The sequence below is a fragment of the Peromyscus leucopus genome, chromosome 20, assembly GCF_004664715.2.
Source record: "Peromyscus leucopus breed LL Stock chromosome 20, UCI_PerLeu_2.1, whole genome shotgun sequence".
NCBI lineage: Eukaryota > Metazoa > Chordata > Mammalia > Rodentia > Cricetidae > Peromyscus > Peromyscus leucopus.
In genome coordinates this window covers 29,844,070-29,865,253 of record NC_051080.1, presented here as the reverse complement: position 1 = coordinate 29,865,253, position 21,184 = coordinate 29,844,070, and the positions used below count along the sequence as shown (strand labels likewise).

The following is a 21,184-nucleotide window of genomic DNA, read 5'->3' as shown; positions in this document are numbered from 1 at the left end:
TGAGCTAACTCGATTCCAGCTACTCCGTTCTCTGTGTCAGCACGAGGTTCAAAAAGTAAGGTTGCCTTCTTGCCATGGAGATGTTTTCTAGTCCTAGCTTTAGGCTCATGGTCTCTAGACAGTATCTGTGTGTCACTGGAATGGTGGGAGGAAGCAGGAACTTACTTGGATCCCGCCATGCACCTGGTGTCCCTCTGGCCTCCCTTGGGAGATGTTCTGGACCCTGTCTCAATTCTATCCACGCTCAGTGGAAAGGCTAGTCGCACTCAGGCCCCCTTAGTCGTATAAGGCAGAGAGCCTTCCAAACAGTTGGTTTTCTGTCGTCATTCAGAAGCTGGAGGGACATCTCTGCTGCGCTGCACATGCCCTGGCCTGGCTGGCCTCACTTAGGTAAAATGACTCTGCATAGACCAGTGACCTGTCCAAAGGCACAGTGAATTTCAAGGAGACCCAGGCATTCTCAGACTTCCCGGGAATAACAGAAAACTTGCCAAGAGTCCTGCTGACATTTTAATCTCCATACTGACATCTGCAGAATCCTTAAGCAGACTGGGGAGAGCCACAAAGCTCCATTTAGAAACAACCGATCTGGGCAGTGCAGGGAGGTTTCCTGGATGGAAGAAACAACCAGCCGTCATAGTTGTGACTATGTGGCCAGCTGCTCCTTGGGCCATCTTTGTCCAGCGTCTGCTTTGTGCTGGGCTCTGGGAGCACCAAGTTGAAGAAAACAGCATCGTTTGAGAGAAGGGTGAATGCAGTGGGAAACAGACACCTGATATGAACTTCAGTGGAACGATGCCTATGATTGCAGGACAGTGAGGGGCAATCCTACATAGGTCCATTAGCATTTGTGTGGCGTTTTATACCACACAAAACATCTTTGATCTAGCCCACTTGATCATTAGCACAAGGTCCTGTAATAGCCATATTTTCTCACAAAAGCCCTGTTGACGTACCATACTGTCCATCCACCTGAAGTGTACAGCATTCCGATGCATTCAGAGAGCCATGCTGCCATTGCCATAGTCCATTTTAAACCATTTTCATTACTCAAATAAAATAACAGCTAGAAGAATGTTTTTGAGGATCAGTTACACCAAATGAGCCGAGTGAGTGCTCCCAGATCCTGCAATGTGGGAGGTCCAAGGTGTGAAGACAATTGTGTGGCTGTCTCTGGTGACCCAGCTTCTCTGTGAAAGGAGCTGGAGTCCAGACTGTGTGACCCCAGGTCCCCCGCTTCCCCTCCATACAGCTCCCCACCCGTGAGAAACAACCCCGCGTCTGTGGTGTCCCTTCCTACACTTGAACTCCTGTCTAGTCCTGTCCCTTCTTCTCTTCTGCTGCACCACAAAGACCGTGGGGAGCAAGGCCATGTGCCCCGTTGCCCTGCCTTTGTTCACTTGGTACCCTCTTGGGCTGCAAGCTAGTGGCCCTGCCCCAATGGGAAAGCTGCTTCCTTGGTACTCATGTATGTGGGAATGTGAGGTAGTGGCTTGTGCTTCTCTCGCCAGAGATGCCCCTACCTCCTTGTCCTCATGCTTCCCGGGGGGTGGGGGGGGGTGGGTTGCGGGATCAGCATCAGATGCCAGCCACGGGAGACACAGAGTAGGTTTTCCCTTTGATACAGAATAGCTGTGTGCAAATTTTAGATAAGTGTTGACCAGTGTCTAGGGGAGTATTCTGGAGCTCTGTGCTGGCGACTTCCACATTTGCTGAATGGAGCTAGCACTGAATAGTGAATCTACAAAAGTGGCCCCCAATAACGACCAAGATCAGGTCATGAGGGTTGGGTGCAGACAGGCAGGGACTTCTCAGGCCTTCAGGGTGTGTAGAGTTGGCACAAGCTTGATACTGCTCAAAGTCATCCAAGTTACTCAGTGAGGACAAGACAATAATAATACAGACAGCTGGCAAGACACCTTAACAATAGTAATTCTTTTTTTTTAAATGAGAAATATATGAGAGTTTGAAAAACGGGAGTATTAAGACTCTTATACCACATTTTGCAAACTTGTAAAAAATGGTTCTAGGGACCAATACCAAGATCTTGTTCATGCTAGGTAAATGCTGGGCCAATGAGATACACACATTTCTTTGTTTGTTTGGTGTTTGTATGATGTGTACATGGGTCCAGGTGCATACCCCACACACCTGTGGAGGTGAGGACCCCTTTTGGAAGTTAGTTTTTTCCTCCCACCATGGGATCCATGACTCAAACTCAGGCCGTCATATTTATGTAGCAAATGCTTCTTTAAGATTATTTTTTAGTGCTTTTACCTGGTCACCATACTACTACCATCATCCCCACATTTTTTTAAAAGATAGTCTCACTACATAGCCTGGGCTGTCCTTGAACTTGCTCTGTAGTCCAAGCTAGGCTTGAAGTCACAGTCACCCTGCTTCAGCCTTCTGAGAGCATACCCTAGCTATGTGGACTAATTTTTAATGGTGTAAGTATGTTCATAGAATTCTCTGGTAAGAGACTGTGATGACTTCCATGCACGTGTGTTGTGGATACAGTGACTCCTCTGACTTACCTAGATGTGCAGAAAAAATTTTTTAATCACATTAAAATATCAATACTTCAGAAAGAGATTATGGAACTAAAGTATAGCTTTTAGGATCTTACATTCTTAGTCTTTACTTTCCCTTTTTTTGCACTTGTCTGTTTTCTAAGATTTCATGATAGACTGCCTAGGAAAAACCCCACAAAAGTGTATTTCACTTTAGGGGGTGTTCTTGCTATCTGCATGGACTGTGTTTACCCAGTGGTGCCACAAGCCCCTGGGCCACCAGTCTTCCGGGTCAAGCCCTGAGCCTAGTGCCATGAATGTATTGACTCTTCAGCCCTTTCTGGAGCCAGCATAGGTCTTGAGACTAGATCATTGGGTGTGATGTACATCTGGAAAAGCTACAAAGGTGATCATGGTTTTGCTGACAAACATGGCCACTCAGAGTCTAACAATACCATCAGCATCCACTTTTCCCCGTCAGCTGGTTCAGCTGGTTCATTCTGAGTCGTGTTTGGGTTGGAGCCAGAGCTTAGGAGTCCTCATGAAGACTCCTTCCTCTCTACCTTCCTATTAACATCCACATAGCGTACCTTTATTGAGTTCCTGTTATACGCCTGATCAGGCCAAGAGGTGACGTTTTAGACATCAGGTAACCAACTCCTGCTCCACGGTAGGGACAGATGACAGATCAGAGTAACAGCCAGAGTACAGAGACAATGGGGAAGACTGTTGACTTGTAGTGTCGGGGGAGGTTTTTCATCTGCTCCTTCATCCATCTTGCCAATTACTTACCGAGTCATTACTGTGTCCTGGACGTTATCCTATACCTGGGGAGCCTGGTCACCAAGACCGAGTGCAGCTCTGCCCCTATGGAGCTCAATTTTAGTAGAATTGAGATACAGTTAACTAACTCAGAGATAAATCTTTAAGCTCATGATAAATGCCCTGCCAGAAATAAATGGAATGCTGCAGGAGAGAATAATAGAGGATAGGCTGCTGTGGCTGGGGTGAGCTGGGGAGGGGCTTTCCAGCTCCTGCTTCAGGAGTGAGGAAGGCTCAGCCATGCCCTGCCTCAGAACATTCTAAAGCTAAAGACTTAAGGCAGGGAGGCTCCTGCATTCTAGAAATGCATAGAAGGTCAAAGGGCCCAGAAAGCAGTGAGCATGTCCTGTTGAGGAGAGGTGGCTTTGATCAGAGAGCGGAACAGAGGACCCCCAGGTCTGTGGCTGGGAAGCTACACCTGGAGGGTAGGGGTTGTGGCAACTGTGGCCAGGGTGTGTGGGTCAGCTCCTGAGCCCGTTTGGCTGCACTGTGGAGTCACGTCAGGCAGAGTGTAGAGTGCAGAGCAAGGTCCCCAGGGTCCAGTCATGCCAGCATGCTCTGTGAATATCCAGAAAGGAGCTTAAGTCATGACCCAGAGTACTGTATGACAGCATTCGGGGTCCATTCTGCCACACCCCATTATAGAATGGAAACCCGCAGTCTGGGGTGATGCAAGACTTCTCCGAAGTCTAAACCTATGGCTGTACCTCTTTTGGAAATGTGTGTCGAGCCAGCTCTGCAGTCAGGGCCACCTTGGGAGTCATTATTTCATTTTCGGGGAATGAATCTGTTAGGAATTACCAGCGATAATGGTTCATCCGACTGTCTCATGCTGGCGTGTGCTGACTCTCCAGCAGCTCTGGGAAGAAATTGCCCTAACTGATTAATTCTCCGTTGTTTTCTTTCTTCTCTCAGAATGGCTATTCAAGTGGACAAGTTCAACTTTGAAAGTGTCCCAGAATCCCCCGGAGAGAAGGGACACTTTGCAAATCTGAAGCAGCTGGAAGAAGAGAGGCAGGAGGCACGGGGCTTGGAGATCAGCAGCAAGCTGGACATCCGCTGGAGAATCCTATCCTTTTCAGTGTCCTGGGGCACGCAGATCCTGACTAGGGATTCTGACCACCCATAGGGAGCCCAGGGGTGCTTAATAAGTACTGAGTTTCAACTACAGACAGCTCTAAATGCCATGGCAGGATATGGACCACAGGGCTGGCATTTTCTCAGCCTCGTCACACTTCGGAGGCCCCACTTAATGAAGTATTGATCCTGAGTGGATAAAGGTCGTGTCGGGGCCAGTGGTAGTCCTGACTTTGGATCTCACGTTTCTTTTGAGTGTTGATATTCACGATAGTGACAGGTCCTCATGGCTGCCAATCAGTACAGGGCTTGAGCCATCCTCTGACTGACAGTGGAGGGTGTGGAGACAGTTGTCTGGGAGCCAAAATGGAGTTGTACAGTTTAGCAAGATGTAGAGAAACTTTGTAGAAGGAGTGAGAGACTTTTCTGTGAATTGTGTTGTGAAAAAGGAACGTTGTATAAAAATGCCTGAACCCACACAGGCGTGTGATCAGAGTTCAGCTGTATGGGTGGAGGGACCCTGAGTGCAACTGCATGCCAGTCCCTGCAGAACACCCACACAGTGTGTCTTAGCAATGGGTGGAAGTTTATCAAAGGGCCAGATGTGAGAAATGTCCCACGAGCAGCACAGCAGGAGAGTGTGGCTTATTCGGAGTGTCTGCCAGGAAAATGCACTTCGAAGGTGGGTTTCTTCCCATCTTCTCCTTGGTGTGTGGACTCTGTGACTGTGGGTATGGTCCGACTGTGCACCTGGACGACAACATCCCAGAAGATTTCAGCATCATGCTTTGTGTGTGTGCCAGAGACTGTGCTCAATTCTAGGGACAGTGTGATGAGTGCTGTCAGACCCAGAGCCTAGGACAGACTGTGATCTCCAGCACACAGGTTATGGAGACTGTGGCAGTGCCTGGTGGAGCTTTCCCTGCAGCCATGCAGCCAGCAGTTGCCCCACCGTAGGTGCCGAAATGGCCAAATGAAGGGATTTTAAAATAGTAACAAGGTTAGTCTGAATTAAACCTGGCCGCCTTCTCCAGAGCCAGTCTCTAGAGACCATCTCTGGCTGAAGCAGGCAGAGGACAAGCCTGGAGCACACACTCCATCATCCCTTGTTTCCCACTGCCTTCTGTGTGCTGAAAATCTCCCATCATAGAACCTTTCTCAAGGGTGGGGTCTCACATTTTAGAGGCTACCCTTCTGAGCAGGGTGGCCAAGGGTAGCTGGTGCCCCACCTGGATGGCACCGAGAGTATCTGTGCTGGTCTGACAGACACTCGACACCCTGTGCAAACTGACAGGCTCACCAGATTTCCTTGGGGTTCACAGCCCTGGAAGAATTTTAGGCACAGAGCCTTGTCTGGGCTTGATTGATCTCAGGCAGAACAACCCACCCAAGGCTGTGCTGTGCTTTATCCCACCCTCTGGGACTGCTGCTTCCCATAGAGAGAGGTACCTAGCCCTGCCCCCTTGATGCTGGGGTAGGGATGAAGCTGCTCCACTGAACGGCTCAGGCTCTTCTTCAGTCTTTCTAATTGGCTTCTCCAGAAGGCTTCTCAATGGAACTCTGTCTTCTCATCTTCTGGAAAACACTAAACCTCTATAAATATGACTCTTTTAAGACCCAGTATGCTACATTTTTTTTTTTGTAATAGTCAGTCATGCTTGGAGAAATAGTTTTATCTAAATGAATTCTAATACAAACAGCCCTGTCATCAGTATAGTTGATTCCTTGATCATCATAAGTGAAATGCAGGGAATCATTTGGTATCTGCCTCCAGGGAATTTAGCTATCAGAGCTGTTTGTAATAACTTGGTTCAGGGGTCTTTCATCTTGCACAGCACAGCACAGCAGAGTCTTGGCAGCTGGAGAGAAGCCTGGCTGGATATTCAGTCAAATCACTCCCACTGTTGGACCCTTGATGGGCAGAGGAGTGAGGTTGCATGGACAGATTGGGTTGGTAGCCCCACCCATACAACTATGATGGCTACATGTGCCTTAGAATTACTTGGAAAGGAATCAGGGTCAATACACCGACAGTGTAGATTTCAGATTTGGCCAGCTGGAGAGTAGATGAAAGGACATTCCATGTACATCATGACAAGCCTCTGTGTGTGCACATGAACTGGTGTGCACTGTGTTTATGTGACTGGATATGTGTTGAACATGCATACAGTTCTTGTACTCTTAGCACTCACCAGATACCAGATATTGATCAGATTCATTTATATAGCTTGCTTAATTTATTTAGGTTACACACACACACACACACACACACACACACACACACACACACACACCTTGCCATTCCTGCAAGTGCTGTAATACCAAGTTAATGTGTGGCTGCAAAAATCCATTCAATTCTTAGATAGAGGACATATCAGATACTGAAGTGATAAGAACAAATAGTACACTTGATCTTAGCCAAGAAGTCCTAGAGGCTGGATAGAGCAGTTGATTTTTGCAATAGCTTTCTGATGTAGTTTTCTCACTTGGCCACTGATGAGAAAAACGAGGCCAGTGAGGTTATTTCACCTACTCAAAGGTCACCCAGCTCATACATGGCCAGTTGGGACTTGGGCTGCCCTTAGTGCTATGCTTCCAGCTCCATCTAGGAGTCATGGCTAGGCCTCCTCTTCCGCCCTGGCCTTCCCACTCACCACACTACTCAGAGCAACTGTTGAGATGACCACATTCCCTGGACAAACTGATAATGAGCACCTGCTTGCCCTCCATCCATTTTACCATCTCCTCTCTGTAGAGCTCTAGAATGTTCCTCACAACAGGACTTTCTGTAGCTAACCAATTGCAGAACTCCTCTCTGGACTTCCCCCCCACAGCATGTCCGCTGTGGGTGTTTTCTGTCCAGTACAGTCACTGGCATGGGCAGCTCTGCCAAGATGCCAGGGTACTTAACAAGATGAGAAAAATGGCATCGATGTTTAGAAAGTTGGTGATGCAAATGAAGAAGTCAAGTAAGAGGCTCACTAATCATTCACAGGAGTCTCTCCATGAGTATAATTTCTGTCTATGACAATTTGTTAGTTTACTTGAGCTCTAGTAGGGTTGGGCTATATCCTTGTACTTGTAACCCTTCACTCCAGAGCTGGTACGTGAGATGGAACTCATCTTCCTAGTCATGGTGGTCGGGGGCAAGGGAAGGACGGTACCCACTTACATGTGCTGTCCAAATAATTTGCTGCTTCCTGCCTTAGCTCTCACTCCTCTCTGTCTATAGCACTTTCCACCTCATCTTCCTCAGGAGTACCCACCCATCTTCTAGAGGTATGGGAACTGAGACAACCCATTGTGTCTTCCACACCCCAGAAAACCAACTCTTCCTCCTCTGGCCAATAGAAAATCCATCTTGCACCTGCTACACCGAGTTGCATTTGAATTGGAGTGTACCTCACTTCTGTGACTGGTTCACACCCATCACCTGTGCTCGTCATGAGAAGACCAAGCAGAGGCTCTTGTCAACCACCACCATTAGTCATTTATTCTTATTTCTTATTTAATTAGTTGGTTGACATTTGTGCAGACTCTTCCCTTACTTCACTTTTTATCCCTCTAGAAAATGAATGGGTGCTAACCAGGAAGATGATGTGGAAGAGTAAGCAGCAAATTATTGGGATGGCACATGTGAGCACATACATGTGAAAGCATGAATGCTGAGTGAGGGGAGGGGAAAACAAGTCATGAGAGACTTGTATGTCATGCTGGGTTACAGGGAGTCCAGTTTTTTTGTCCCAAGAAGGATGGGTGGCCACAGAGGGGCTCTGAGAAATAGAAGATGGTGAGCCTTATTGCAATAGGCTGGTCTGATTTGGTGAGGTGCCCCAGTTCTTGGGGAGCCCTTTGGAAGGTACTGAATCTGAATGCCTGTGCATTGCTAGAGAGGACCACCTGACTCATGGGACTCACTCCTGTTCCAGAAGGTTTGCAGGGCAAGTCTAACACCCTACAGAGTGTGGAGAAAACCTCTCTAAGCGCTGGGATTGCCTGTGACAGTGAGGAGTCATGCTTCAGCACCATGGAGAGCTCTCTGCCAGGCTTGTCCCTGTCTGGAAGGATGGGGCAGGTCTGGCTGAGGTCTCAGCTGTTGGCAGGCACAGGCCCTGATAGGACCCAACTTGTGGGCAGCAGTGTCCTCACAGTCAGACAGAAGCTTTGATTCCTGGGTTCCAGGTGTACAGTGAAGTATTCACACAGTGTGTCTAGGAGTGTGTCAAGTGGTATGCAGACAGACGGCTCCAGGGTCACCCTGCTTGGGTTCAAACCTCAACTGTCCACTTTATTACACCCAAACCGTCCTGTTTCCGCCACAGGGGGCAGGGTGTGGCTGTTTTAAATCTGTGATGGAAGTACATAATGATTCCCGTTGTAATCCCAGCACTTGGAAGGCTGAAAAGGCTGAAGCTGGAGGATTGCCATGACTTTAAGGTCAGCTTGGGTTACAGAGTGAGACTAGGCTACAAAGTAAGGCTATCTCTTTAAAGAAGAAGGAGGAGGAGAAGGAGAAAAGGGAGCACAAAAAACAAAACAAAACAAAACAAAAAAGTAGCCAAGAAGGTGAATCTGACCAAATGATTAACAAATACTACATACACATGAACAGCAGCAACATGAAAATAACAGTCCCTGTCCACAGCCAGCATGCTCTGAAGTCCAAATTTCAATCATTGTCAGAGAATATGCATGGTAGATGCTTACCATAGGGCCCCTCCCATAGGCGGCACCTTAGAAATTTCTGTACAGGAGCAGAGTGATTCTGTCACCACCATAATTTATTTATCTCTCGCCCCAAATGCCAAGATGTGCATATTAAGAATTAGCTGCCACTGTCTGTACTGCGGTGGTGCATCCTAGGCAGGGACCTTGGCTGACCAGCTTGGCCTCTTGTGGGTTCAGGTTCAGGTACCAGACGCCTTTGGTGGCTTTTAGGGCCGCAAGGGAGAGGCTGTGCATACAGGATCAGCATTATTAGCTCAGCGTACCCTTTGTGGCTCATATCTGAAAGCAAGTAGATTCAGAAACAGGCAGAATGCTCCCTCAGCCCTCTCCTTTCACCCTGGTTCATCAGGAGAATGGGCTCAGCTGCCCACCTTGAGACTCGGTTACAAGTTTCTAATAAATAACTAATGTCCCACCTTCTGAGGTTTTAATCTCATGTAAGAGAATGTAAACCTTGGGATGAATTGTGAAGGAAAGCAGAAAGAAGCAAACAAAAAAAATGAGCATTTTTAACCCAAAGGTGTGGGAGATTTTGTACTCAGGGTTTCCTTCTCTCAGACTAGAGTGGGAAATTATGGGACCAAGCTATGTCCACACACCAACTTTCATTCTTAACGCTGGCCGCTCAAATAACTATCACCTTGTTTTAAATGGGTGCACGTGGTCAGAGACATCTAGAAAGTAATTGGCTTATCCATTTGCCTTGTCCCTGCCTCTCTTCCCACAGGGACATCTTTAATCTGCTCCCTTACGTAAACTTTCAGAATTGCTCTCTGAAATGAGTGCTAACCAGTCTTATTTTCTAATGTTTTTAATCTAGTCTCTATGCTGAGATAGCATTTTGCTTTTTCACTTAATATAATGGTGGGAAACTTGACTCCAGCAGCAACTTTCTATTGCCCCCATTTCCAGCTGAGCACTATGGCAGGAACATGATACATATACCTTTCAGCTTGGGCTTTGGCCAGTGCACACACCTATGCTCCCAAAGAAGTCATTTCCCTTTCTGCAGATGCTGTGATGTGGTACCAGCTCAGCTAATGGATCAGAATGGAGTTCACTGTGGGCACTCTGCCATCACTAAGCAGGCTAGTGCTGAGCTGCTGAACTCCCTGGCTTCTGGTTATTCAAGTATAATAAGCACCTCCTCATTCATCTGATTAGAAGGAATGGCTAACACTCTTGTTATAGCTCCCTTCTCTATTGATGCTCACCAGGCCCCAGTGTTGGGGCTCAGAGTGCTTTCTCCCCCAGGACTTGATACCTACCTAGAGAATAAGTTCTGTGGGAGCCACGAACCCAAACCAGAAGCCTTAACTCTGCTCTTTCTGCCAGCCCCATGCACACAGCATCACTTTCTGTCTTTGCTTAGAGTGAATCGCAGCATACCCAGCAGGGATTTGGTCAGGAGCTAAGACATGGGAGGCCTCTTTGTTTTGCTCTTTGCTCATTTACTTGTTTTGTTGGTTTGTTTAGTTGGTTTTGGGTTTCTTGAGACAGGATGTCACTCTGTAGCCCAGGCAGGCCTGGAAGAATTCTTGATCCTCCTGCCTCAGACTCCCACATGCTGAGATGACCAGACAGGGGTTTGCCAGTATGCCTGATTTAGAGGTGAGGTTTGATCATTTTTGCAAGCTAGTCTATCACAGAATTGCAGCAGAGGGTCTGAGTAGTGGTCACAGGGATGCTCTGGCTTCTACATTCACATTCTCTAGCCAGGAAATCCCACACGGGGCAACTGCAGGAGACTGCACAAGGGATTCACTACCGTGATGCACCCTCAGCCAAACTGTTGGTTAGGATAGCTTGGGATGGCCAGGGAAAACTGGCTCAGCAGTGAACCATTCTCAGGAAGAACGATGCCCCTCGGAGCCATTAAATGGTGTATAAAGTGACCTTAGTGTCCTTGAAGCCAGTAGTGACCAGCAGCAAATGGTTCAGCTTCCCAAATGGTCTCTGAACATCCCCCGTCCCCCAACAAAGGGGAGCTTCAGGTTTCCATGGTCTGGTGGGAAGTTCTCTTTGCTGCTGCTTTTTGGGCTTCTGCCTCTGCTTCTGGGCCCCTCCCCCTCCCCATCTCCCTCCGGTCCCTTCCAGAGACTTGGCTCAGCTGTCCCTTCCGCTGGGCAAGTTCCCAGTCTCTGCACCTGGCTTCAGCCCCTCATCTTCCCCGGCTCCTTTCCTTAATTGCAGAGTCCCTTCCTTCCGTCAGCATGTTTTTATTTATCTTTAATTTACCATCTTAACCATGGTGAAGCCTACAGCTCAGTTCTGCAGCCTCCCCCACGTGCATCTTGGGAGCGTCTCACATTCTCAAGGCGGAACTAGACCCAGCACCTCAAATCCCTAGCCCTTAGCCCTGGCAGCCAGGGTTGGGGCTAAGGGCTAGGTACTTGAGGTTCTGTCTATGGATATGACTACTAGGTAACTTGTTTGTCCATTTGTGCCTGGCTTCTCTTTGATTGTCTTCAAGGGACATGCACGTAATGTGTCAGGCTTCCTTTCTTTGAAGGCTGAATGGCATTCGATTGTGTGGATGGACTGCATTCTTTTTATTTAATCATCGGAGAGTGGACACTTGGGACGTTTCCACCTTTTGGCACTGTGAGCAGCCCTGCCGGGAACATGGCGTACATCTTTTTGTTTACATCCTGGCTTTGGCTCATTCAGGTGAACACATGGCCAGTCCTGGGTTTGCTGGAGGTCAGTGTCTTCTGTTTGCAAGACCATCTCTCTCCTGTGTGCCCGTGACCTCTGAGACTGAGGTTGCAGTCTTACTCTAGTGTCCCTAACCGACTGCCCTGTCGATTCCTCCTTGTTGAACTGACAGGTGAAGCCTCACTCCCACGATTGTTGGAGGACCAAGCAAGAGGATTAAAAGTGCATTGCAGAGTGCTCGCCAATAATAACAGCACTTGAGCAAGCCTGCCCTGGGTGGTAATGAGATGGAGACACAGCATGTAGAGGGCTCTTCTTAAGAGAGAATTATGTATGGGGGAAAAAAAAGCAACCTTTGCTAGATGGTGCTGGAAGAGGGGGGATCCCTCAGGGCATAGAGACAGCAAAGCAGTGGCTCACTCACTGAAACAAGGCAAGGAAGAGACTCCCCAGAGGGGAGGGAAACGGGACCCCACGGACAACAGGAACATCTACTGGTGCATCAGTGTCCTCCTCAGGACAAGTGTTCTTGTCCTCGTGGTATAGATGATGAAGCCATTTTTTTTTTGGTTGTTGTTCTTTTGTTTTGTTTTTAAATTCAAAGTTTATGAGAGGCAGTGGCAGAATTCAAAGACTCAACATTGGGCCAATCTCAGGAGAGGACTCTGGGCTTTGCCCAGTGTGAAGCATGGCCCCGGGCTGCCTTCTTGGGGTGCTGGCTTGCTGGAGTTCATTCACTGTCAGGCACTGTTAATGGGACAGCTGTGGGAGCCTGGCACTGTTGTGAGCCTCCTAGGGCCTCACAAGCTGCTGGTGAAGCCACCAGATGTAGTGTGTGTCTTAGAAGAGGACACAGGAGATCTTTCTGAGCAGAGATGGGTTGGAAACATTTCCTAGAGGAAGTGAGATCAAAGAGAAGATGAAGGAAGGATCAAATGAGGAAGGAGACAGAAAGGGGATGACAGACAGAGCATCATAGGGAGAGTCAGTGCATGCAGTCCTGAGGAGTTCCAGAAGTCTAGAGTAACTGGTCAAGCTGAGGGGTAGGCAAGGCTCCCTAGGCATCATGGGGGCCAGTCTGGCACCATCTCAGCCAATTCTGCCCCAGCCATGCTTTCTAGGCAGCCATAGTCTGTGTAGCTTTCTCTAAATGCCTGGTGGGGCTGCTGGCTTCAGAGATGTACTGGCCTGAGACCTAGGATCATGGGACCACTTCACTTACTGGCCCTGCCTCTCCCCCTTTGAGTCTCTGCTCACAAGATGTCCCACGCCACCGTTCCCAGACTTGGCACATGTAGTTTTCATCTTCACCATATGGGCTCAACATCAAGCCCTTTCCTGGCACCTCTGCCCCAACTGCCACCCTGCCACTGTGGCCCTGTCTCCCTTGGGACAAGGGGCAGGTTTGTTAAACAGAATGGACTTGCCAGAAGGAAGTAGGAAGTGGACTCTACTTTTGCTTCCAACTGTTAGTAAATGTCAGGAACTCACTTTACCCATTGGCTTTGCACTTGGGTATGGTGACTTTGATTTTGTGGGAGAGGCGAGAGGCTTGCAGACCTGCCAAGAGCTGCCCTGGGGCCCCTCCCAGCAGCTCTTGGTCTTTGCCTGCCGTCTGCATTTCTAAGCCATGATTTCTTCACCCACTGACGCTTGCTGAGAGACTTTATGACTTCCTCCATTATGAACTCACTTGAGAGAGAGCATGTTCACAATAACATACGTAATTACATCGAGACGTGTAACAGCCAACATGAAACCAGCACGAACCCAGTATATGTTGAGAAAACACCTGCTTGCCCTGAACAGTCAACCGCAGTCTGCACATTTTATTAAGGAAAAGTAACCTCAAATTTAGCTTTATTTCCCCCAGCAAGAACCATTGCTGGGAAAGGATTATCCCAGTAGCTCTTTCTTCCTTCGGTAATAATCCCTTACTTGAATGGATTTGCAGATGAAGGAAGGGGAAGCCGCTGTGCTTCTGTGACTGTTTTCCCACCCTCAGTTGAGGCCTTCACCATTGGGTAGACTCCTACTTGAGCAGAGGGGTGACCTATCTACTTAAGGCTGTTCTCATCTGGGGGTGTATCTGTCTAGAATTTCCTCTAACTCCTCTAGTTCTGGGGTGTAGCAGGAGCTAAGTTTTCCTTGACTGAGGCTTACCCGTCTCTGAAGCGCAGCGGTGAGGCGAGCATTGAGGGCCTCCTGAACCAGCTCGTCCTGGAACACCTGCAGCTGGCGCCTCTGCAGTGGGGTGAGTACCATGCCACCTCTGGCTTCTGGGTGGGTTGACAGGAGGGCACCCTAATGACCACCTCGGGAAACCACAGAAAAAGGAGTTCACCTCACCGTGTGCTGCCTTTGCGGGCAGGCAGGCAACTCAGCACCAGGTAGGTCTTACCACACCCTCGTCTCAAATGCCAGTTGAGTTTGGAAATGTCTGTAGCCCTTAGTTATGTGGGGTGGCAGGAGGGAATGAGGCATTTTCCTACTTGCTCTTCTTCCATGTTCCTGGACTGAACTTTACAGCTTCCCATGCTGGGTGTGGACAGTATATTTGGTGAACTCCTTATCTCTGTCTGGTGCTCGTCCAAATGGGAGGCCATCATTACTCAGCACAGCCCTGTTGATAGGGCTTGGTGCTCCTTTTGCAGCCCTGGATGCTGACCTAAGCTTATGCCTGTCTGAGTAAAACTCCTAGGTAGCTTGCAGCCGACACCTGTGTTTTGGGTGTGGTGAGATCCTTCTTGTGATCTGGAAGTGATTTGATCAGATTGTCTAACAGGATCAGCTATGAATGGCCATCTGTTATCTCTTTCTTCTTCCTCTCTACTCAGTAAATTGTCTTGCCCCCTCTGACACCTTTCCTGGCTTCTATGTAGGACCAACCACCTTCCAGGGATGCTATGGGAGATTTGGGAGATTCTCGAGGAAGTCAGGTGTGCTTAGAAGTCAGTGGAAGAGTGAGCAAGGGGTCAGAGAAGGACTTGCTAATTGGAGTCACATGCCATGTTTCTCCTCAATCAGTGACTCAGGGTTGGCCCCAGAGCCACGATATTTCAGTGCTCATCCATGGAAAGGTTAGGGGTGTTTTTTTGGGAGGTCTTTTACATGGTTGAAGGGAAAATTTAGCAGATTGGATGTGATACTTTCTTCATAATTGGCAGGAAGGTCAGAGTGCCATTGTTAAAACTATCGTCCAAGAAGCAATACACTGGAAACCCAAGGACAGTTTCAATAGGTGGCTGTCATCTCATTGTGAGGCTGGGGAATGGGACTGTGTCCCCAAAGGCTGTCCACTAGTATATAGGACCATCTAACCAAGTTGCTGGGCAGCTCAGGTGGCTTGAATGGTGTGTCATAATCCTGGTGCCTGTGTAAGGCCTGCTGGAAATAGAGGTAGGTTCCATAACCACGCAGTCCGTGTGCTGTTTCTGTCATTTTACTAAGGTTTAAGCTAGATTCCATAAGTCAGCCAATGAAATTGAAATAAGGCTTCCATTCCTATGCCATGGTACCCTAGAGGAACACTCAAGAGAAGGGGCCATTATCTGCTTCAATGCCTCCTATGAGTTGTGATCATCCCTGGCAGGACCCCAGGGGGGTTTGGGGGGTTGTCAGTGTGTCACAGGCTGGTCCTATTCTGCTTAGAAGTTGAGGAAGGTCTACGTTGGCCATTGTGAGCACATGTTACATGTACACCAGCATGTGGACAGATACACGAGTACTGGCATTTATCTAGAACAGTGTATGCTTTCAGAAGTAATGTGAAGACCCACCTGTGTATCAGCTGAAACCTGGAGAGGTCATTTGTGAGGGGAGGGGTCAGATAGTATCATGATGGGGTGATGACCCTGGTCTTAGAGGGGTGTAAGCCATTGGCAGAGTTGACTCGTCTTCAATCTTGGAAAGCCCAAGTGGGCTTTAGACCACCAGGAGCCAGGCCATGTGATGGAATAAGAGAGAAAGCCACTGTTGTCTGCCTCCCTCACAGCTGGTCATATCATGCCCTGTGTTTGCCAATAACACATGGAGGGACAGGGTCTTCATCTCAGTTTTAACCCATTTATCTCCATCTGTATCTGTTACCTGTACAGAGATCCTCATGGAGCCAACTAGCTCAGACCTGTAACTAGTGTCCTGGGGGTGATCTCAGCTCTCATACCTTAGACTGCAAGTATCCCCTTAGAGGATAAACTGAGGTCACAGTTCCCTCACGAGCCCACATGGCTTGCTGAGGGTTGGGTAAGGCCACTCAGGCTGTTCCAGGCCTGAGCCACGAGAGTTGTTAGTGAAGGTTCCCTTGGTCACTTTGAAAGGAATAGATAGGTTGTTGTTTTGCAGTAGCTGGTTTCTAAGTGTGTATCTCAGCTGCTTGACAAGGAATGAGGACTTTGTGTGGTGAGCTCCAGTAACTTCGGACACTCGAATCCCTCTTTGTAGGCAGGAACTGCACAGAACTCAGCCAGGTTCTGCCACGTCTCACCTGGCTCTGAACTGCTGGGAGGGAGCAAATTAACATGGTCTCCTCTTCCCCAACTCTTGATTTTTTTGACGGTGTTACTTTGTGAAAGTTCTCTATTTTCAGAGTAGAAAGCCAAAGAAAAATTGAGAAAGTTTAGGTAAAGAAAAATGAATCCTCTCTTATCCCTAAACGACCTCTATTTCAGTTTTGTACATTTCCAAGTCCTTTTGTGATTCCCTGGTTTTAATCTTGTTTGTATAAATGACTCTGCCATCGTTGTACTTTCATATCCTTTTCTAAGCTCGACAAACACATAAACAGTTCCCACATTATAAACAAGTCTTACACATATTGTTAAAGGCTGAGCTATTCATCAAATGGAGAGAAGATAATTTAATACTTGTTCTGTGGGTGAACATGGAGATCTCTCCAAATGTTTACCACGGCAAAAGTCATATGCCCTAGTTTTTTTTTTACCTGGAGTCTTTTCTCTTTTGGAGGGCTACAGCTTCAGTGTGGATTCCCAGAAGTTGCTGGTGCTTTAGAGGGTCTTGGCAGAGAGCAAAGCCAAGCTATGGACCTCTGTCTGTGCTGGTGACTGCAGTGGCAGGCGCAGGCAGGCATGGTGTCACCACAAAGCCAGGAGACGTGGGTTTGCTCCCTGGCTCTGCTGCTTACGCACGGTTTGCACTGTTGGCCAGGTTCTTGTGCCTCAGTTTCCTATTCTGTAATGCCAAAGGCACCAACTCCTCTGTGTGGGAAGAGTGCTCTCATCCCAGAGGAGAGAGGCCTCCCGACTAGTTGTGAGCAGGGGGCCACTGACTTGTTCTTGTGTTGGCTATGGAGAGAAGGAAATGGGTTGCAGATGCCCCTAACTATTTGCCTTTGTCCTGGTGTGTGCTAGCTGTGGACCTGGACTGCAGTGCTCCATCTGCAGAGGATCTGCAGCAAGGCAAGACACAGGGAAAGCAAGGCCACAGGCTGGGCCAGACTCACAAAGGGCACTGAATTCAAGATGAGGCTGGTGCTTCCAAGATGCTTTCTGTGTGAGTCCATGAGTGTCCTGGATCTATCTCTCTCTCTCTCTCTCTCTCTCTCTCTCTCTCTCTCTCTCTCTCTCTCTCTCTCTCTCTCTCTCTCTCTGTCTGTGTGTGTGTGTGTGTATGTATACACACTAATCTGGTCCTCTGTGAGGGGAAGAGGAGAAGGAGGGCTGTGCCCATCTTGTAGGAACCAGTATGCTGTCTGGCTGTCTATTCTGAAGAGCGTCGTCTAGGCTTTTCCATAGATACCCAGTGGTGGTGACTAATGGGCTAAGCTGTTTGCCACACTGATTGGAATGTCCCACTGCTATGCCACCCACTACCTCCTCCTTCCACTGATTCTTGTCTCTGTAGAGCGCTCTGTGTCTTCTGAGATTCGGCAGTGATTGGTCTATGCAGTCTCTCTGGGCCCTGCCGTGAATACATATCAGGGCTGCACTGCATTGCCAAGTGGGCATTTCCAGCTGTCTGTCTTCAGACAGTCTCCATTGCAGACCCACCTGTATGCTGAGTTCCAAGTTCCTCCCTGAGGGCAGCAACAAGGAGCAGGAATAGTTAGCGCCAGTCTAGGTAGCAGCAGACCCCAGGGACTTCAGTGAGGGACACCACCCTGCCTGGCCTCAGAGAAGACGTGACTCCCTCACGTTTGCACAGCACAGTTCAGGGTCCCAGCTCTTCCTCACATGCATTTTTAAAGACCTGCCCAAGTCCCCAAGGTCATCATTACCGTTCCTTTAGACAAATAGACATGGACTCAGAGGTTGCCAGTTCTGCCTCAGGTCATGTGGGGGGGAATTGATTCTTGGGCTGATGGGTTCATCAAGCCCTTCAATCAAAACCTACTGGCCATTGCTGTGTAGCAGCAGTAGGTACTTCCATGTGTGCTGGGAACCCATCCCTGCCTAGCAGACATCTTCTTTCTGATGAGTATTGGGGACCCAGGTTGGTCTCCTAATTGTTTGATTACATCCTGGTGAATGATAGCCCGGAAACTGCCACAAAGGGTTATGGAAGCAGCAAAAAGAGATGGAGCTGGAGCTGGATTCCCAGTCACCATGCTGAAAAGGAGGCGGCAGTGTACCAGGGAGGACACGTGGACCCCATGGACACCAACAGAACTCACAGGCCTCCCTGGAATCAGAGCAACCTGAAAGTTGCTCCGAAGCCTTCTGCTTCCGAATAGTTCTCCTCCCCCACAAAGGTGCTCAGCATTTAGCTAGCATCATGTAGAATCAGGGACCCAGGAGTTCTGGGCCCTTCTATAGCTTTTGTGATCTCTGGTGTGATTCCCAGTTTCCCAGCCCTGCTTCATGAAAACTGGGTCTTGTGGCCACCCTACCTTCCTGCTCACATTTAGCTCAGGAATCTCGCGTGGTCACATTTTCGCACAGAGAGTGGTAGGACGGAGGGGACCACAGCCCTTCTGACTTTGTCACACACCTCCTTTCCCCCTGACTTCTGTCCAGTCTGCTCCCACCCACTGGCTCTTACAGTTACCTGTGTCTCTTACATTCTATGAACCCACAGCAGAGGGTGGGAACAGCATATGTGCTGTTGAATGAGTGGAAACAGCCTTCAGGATGTACTTATTTATGAATGAATGCATGCATGCGGGACTGACTGATTGAATGAATGACTGATTGAATGAGTGAGTGAACAAGTGAGGCTACAGTCTTTTCTTGGGGTGAAAGGCTGTATTCTCACAGACCAGAACATACAGGGCTGTCCCTGCTGGTCCATGCAGAGCAGGCTCCTCAAGCTGTCTGTTGGATCCCATGGGGACAGACTTAATTGTGACGATAGCTTTTCTGGTTGCCCCTCATTGAGTTTCTCATGCTGCCACCTAGTCACAGCGAGCTCAAGGGACTGCGACTGCTGGTCTGCATCAGTGCCAATTAGCACAGATAGAAATCAAATCGCAGTCTCTGTGGGTTTCTTAGTTCTCGAGTCTCACAGGACTTGAAGCCAGGCAGAGAGCTCTGTCCTCAACCCTGAGCCATTGGTGTTCTCTTAGCATCCAGGGATACTGGCATTCTTAGGCCTCCCATGGCCTTACATCCACACAAAGCAAAGAGCTCAGGTAAAGTGTAGAGTGTCTTTGCCCACAGCAGGCAGGCAGGCCACGTGTAAGCAAATGGCTCGCTTATCCAGACGCAAGACCCTTCCCATTGGTCAATATTTATTCTCCAGAACAAGGCCATGTTTCTTTCCTTCTGTAGGCCATACTGGCTCCTTGGCATGCCCCTGCTTACAGGTCTCTTGAGCAGGGTAGCCACTCTCATTTCAGAAATGGAGCCTGGGACTCTTCTGTTTCCCAGCCAGGAAGCCACAGAGGTAGCATTTGAACCAAACCCAGGACCTCAGCCTCTGTCCTGTTGTCCTACGTGAGTTCTGTTCCTTAAATAAGAAAGCAAGTCTCAAGATATATGACGCCCTAAAAATAAGTGATCGAGATTTCAGTCTTTCTCCAGTTTTCCCATTACTTCTTTACAAGATAAAAAAAGAAAGAACAAACCCTGGCATTTCCATCTTGCACGAAAATTTATCTCTGTGGATTTCACAACCTTTTGAAACCCTTGTAGTAGAGGACTCAGAGGGGAAAATATAGGCTATGGATAAAGATAAGAATAATTGGATGGGATGTCTGGACATGGGTCAGCTGGACTCACTGTACCAGAGAGTGGAATCTCTTGTTGTTCTTGGACACGTCACTCAAGGACAGCAAAGCCAGCAGCAGCCTGGTGTGCTGGAGGTCTAGTCAGGAAGCTTGTCAAGGAGAGCCACGAATTCACTGACCATTGGCGATGAGGGCATTAAACAGGGCCTTGCTGGGAAGCCTGTGTGGTTTAGACTCAGTTGAGAACCCCACAGAGCCTGGGGAGTTGGGAGCTGTGAGGGAGAAAATCAATCACATTGTGATGAGAGCCAGCAATTGGCTGGCTAGCAGGTGACAGCTGCCCCATCCCTCCTTCCCTCACGATATCCAAGATGGCCCTGCTTTCTCAACTCTCAGCTGTCAGGGGATCTCTTCGGGTTGGCTTGTCTCCAGCTTCTCTCTGAGACTAATGGCTCCTCCTGGTCTCAGAGCCTGCGTCAGCCCATCACTGAGGATGAATCTGAAAGCTACAATCTGTGCCACAAACCTCCAGGCTCACAGGGCCACTTTTAGCATCCCCCACCTGCTCTCAGGGTGGATCCCATGCTGTCTCCTCTGTGCTGTTGGCTTTGACACCCAGTGGACTCTGAGTCGTCTGTCAGAGATAGCCATCCTCTTTAGGCTTGTGACAGATCAGGCTCTACTTACCATTCTCCCAGCCCCTAGGCCTTAATGGCAATTTCCACTCCTGCTGCTCCATAGTCAGGTTCAGGGAGGTACTCTGCCATACATGCGAGTGGATAAGGTGGTCCACGAGGTACCCCCTGGTTTATAGAAGTGTTGTGGGATCCTAAGGAGGCCAACACAGCCACTCCACAGAAGCAAAGCCAGCTTTGCCTCCCCACTCGCCCTGTTCCTAAACTGCATCATTAACTGTCTTCATGAAGCTCTTCCCTGCTACCCTCACACTGGCTGGCATCATTGAGAGCAGCGGGGCCAAGCCTTGCATGTACATGTATACTCACTGCGGGGCCAAATCTGCTTCCATGGACTCTCCTGTCTGTAAATTCTTCTGAAAGCCCTGGGCATCTATAGAGGAAGTGCTCTGAGCACAGTCCCAGGTTCAATTCCCATCTCCCCACTTCACTTACTAGAGGAAGATGCCCATGTTGTCTTCCTTGGTGACTGTGCCAGATGGTCCCTGTCCTGAAGGCTGCCCAGAGCCTTCAGAAAACTTGGCTGGGGTGGTCTTTTCCGTCACTGTTATCCATGGGGACCCTGA

At 48.7% G+C, this 21,184-nt stretch overlaps 1 protein-coding gene and 1 pseudogene across 4 annotated transcripts in view; one reads left to right on the top strand and one right to left on the bottom strand.

The window, feature by feature from the left end:
* Trappc9 (trafficking protein particle complex 9) overlaps positions 1-21,184 on the top strand; it is a 479,996-nt gene that overhangs the window by 367,552 nt on the left and 91,260 nt on the right. For all 4 annotated transcript variants that reach the window (XM_037197522.1, XM_028885994.2, XM_037197521.1 and 1 more), the window contains 2 exons: positions 4,251-4,403; positions 13,961-14,052. In XM_037197522.1, the coding sequence (XP_037053417.1) occupies positions 4,251-4,403; positions 13,961-14,052 (245 nt within the window). The remainder of the gene's footprint in view (positions 1-4,250; positions 4,404-13,960; positions 14,053-21,184) is intronic.
* Positions 6,741-6,851, bottom strand: LOC114704678 (annotated as a pseudogene).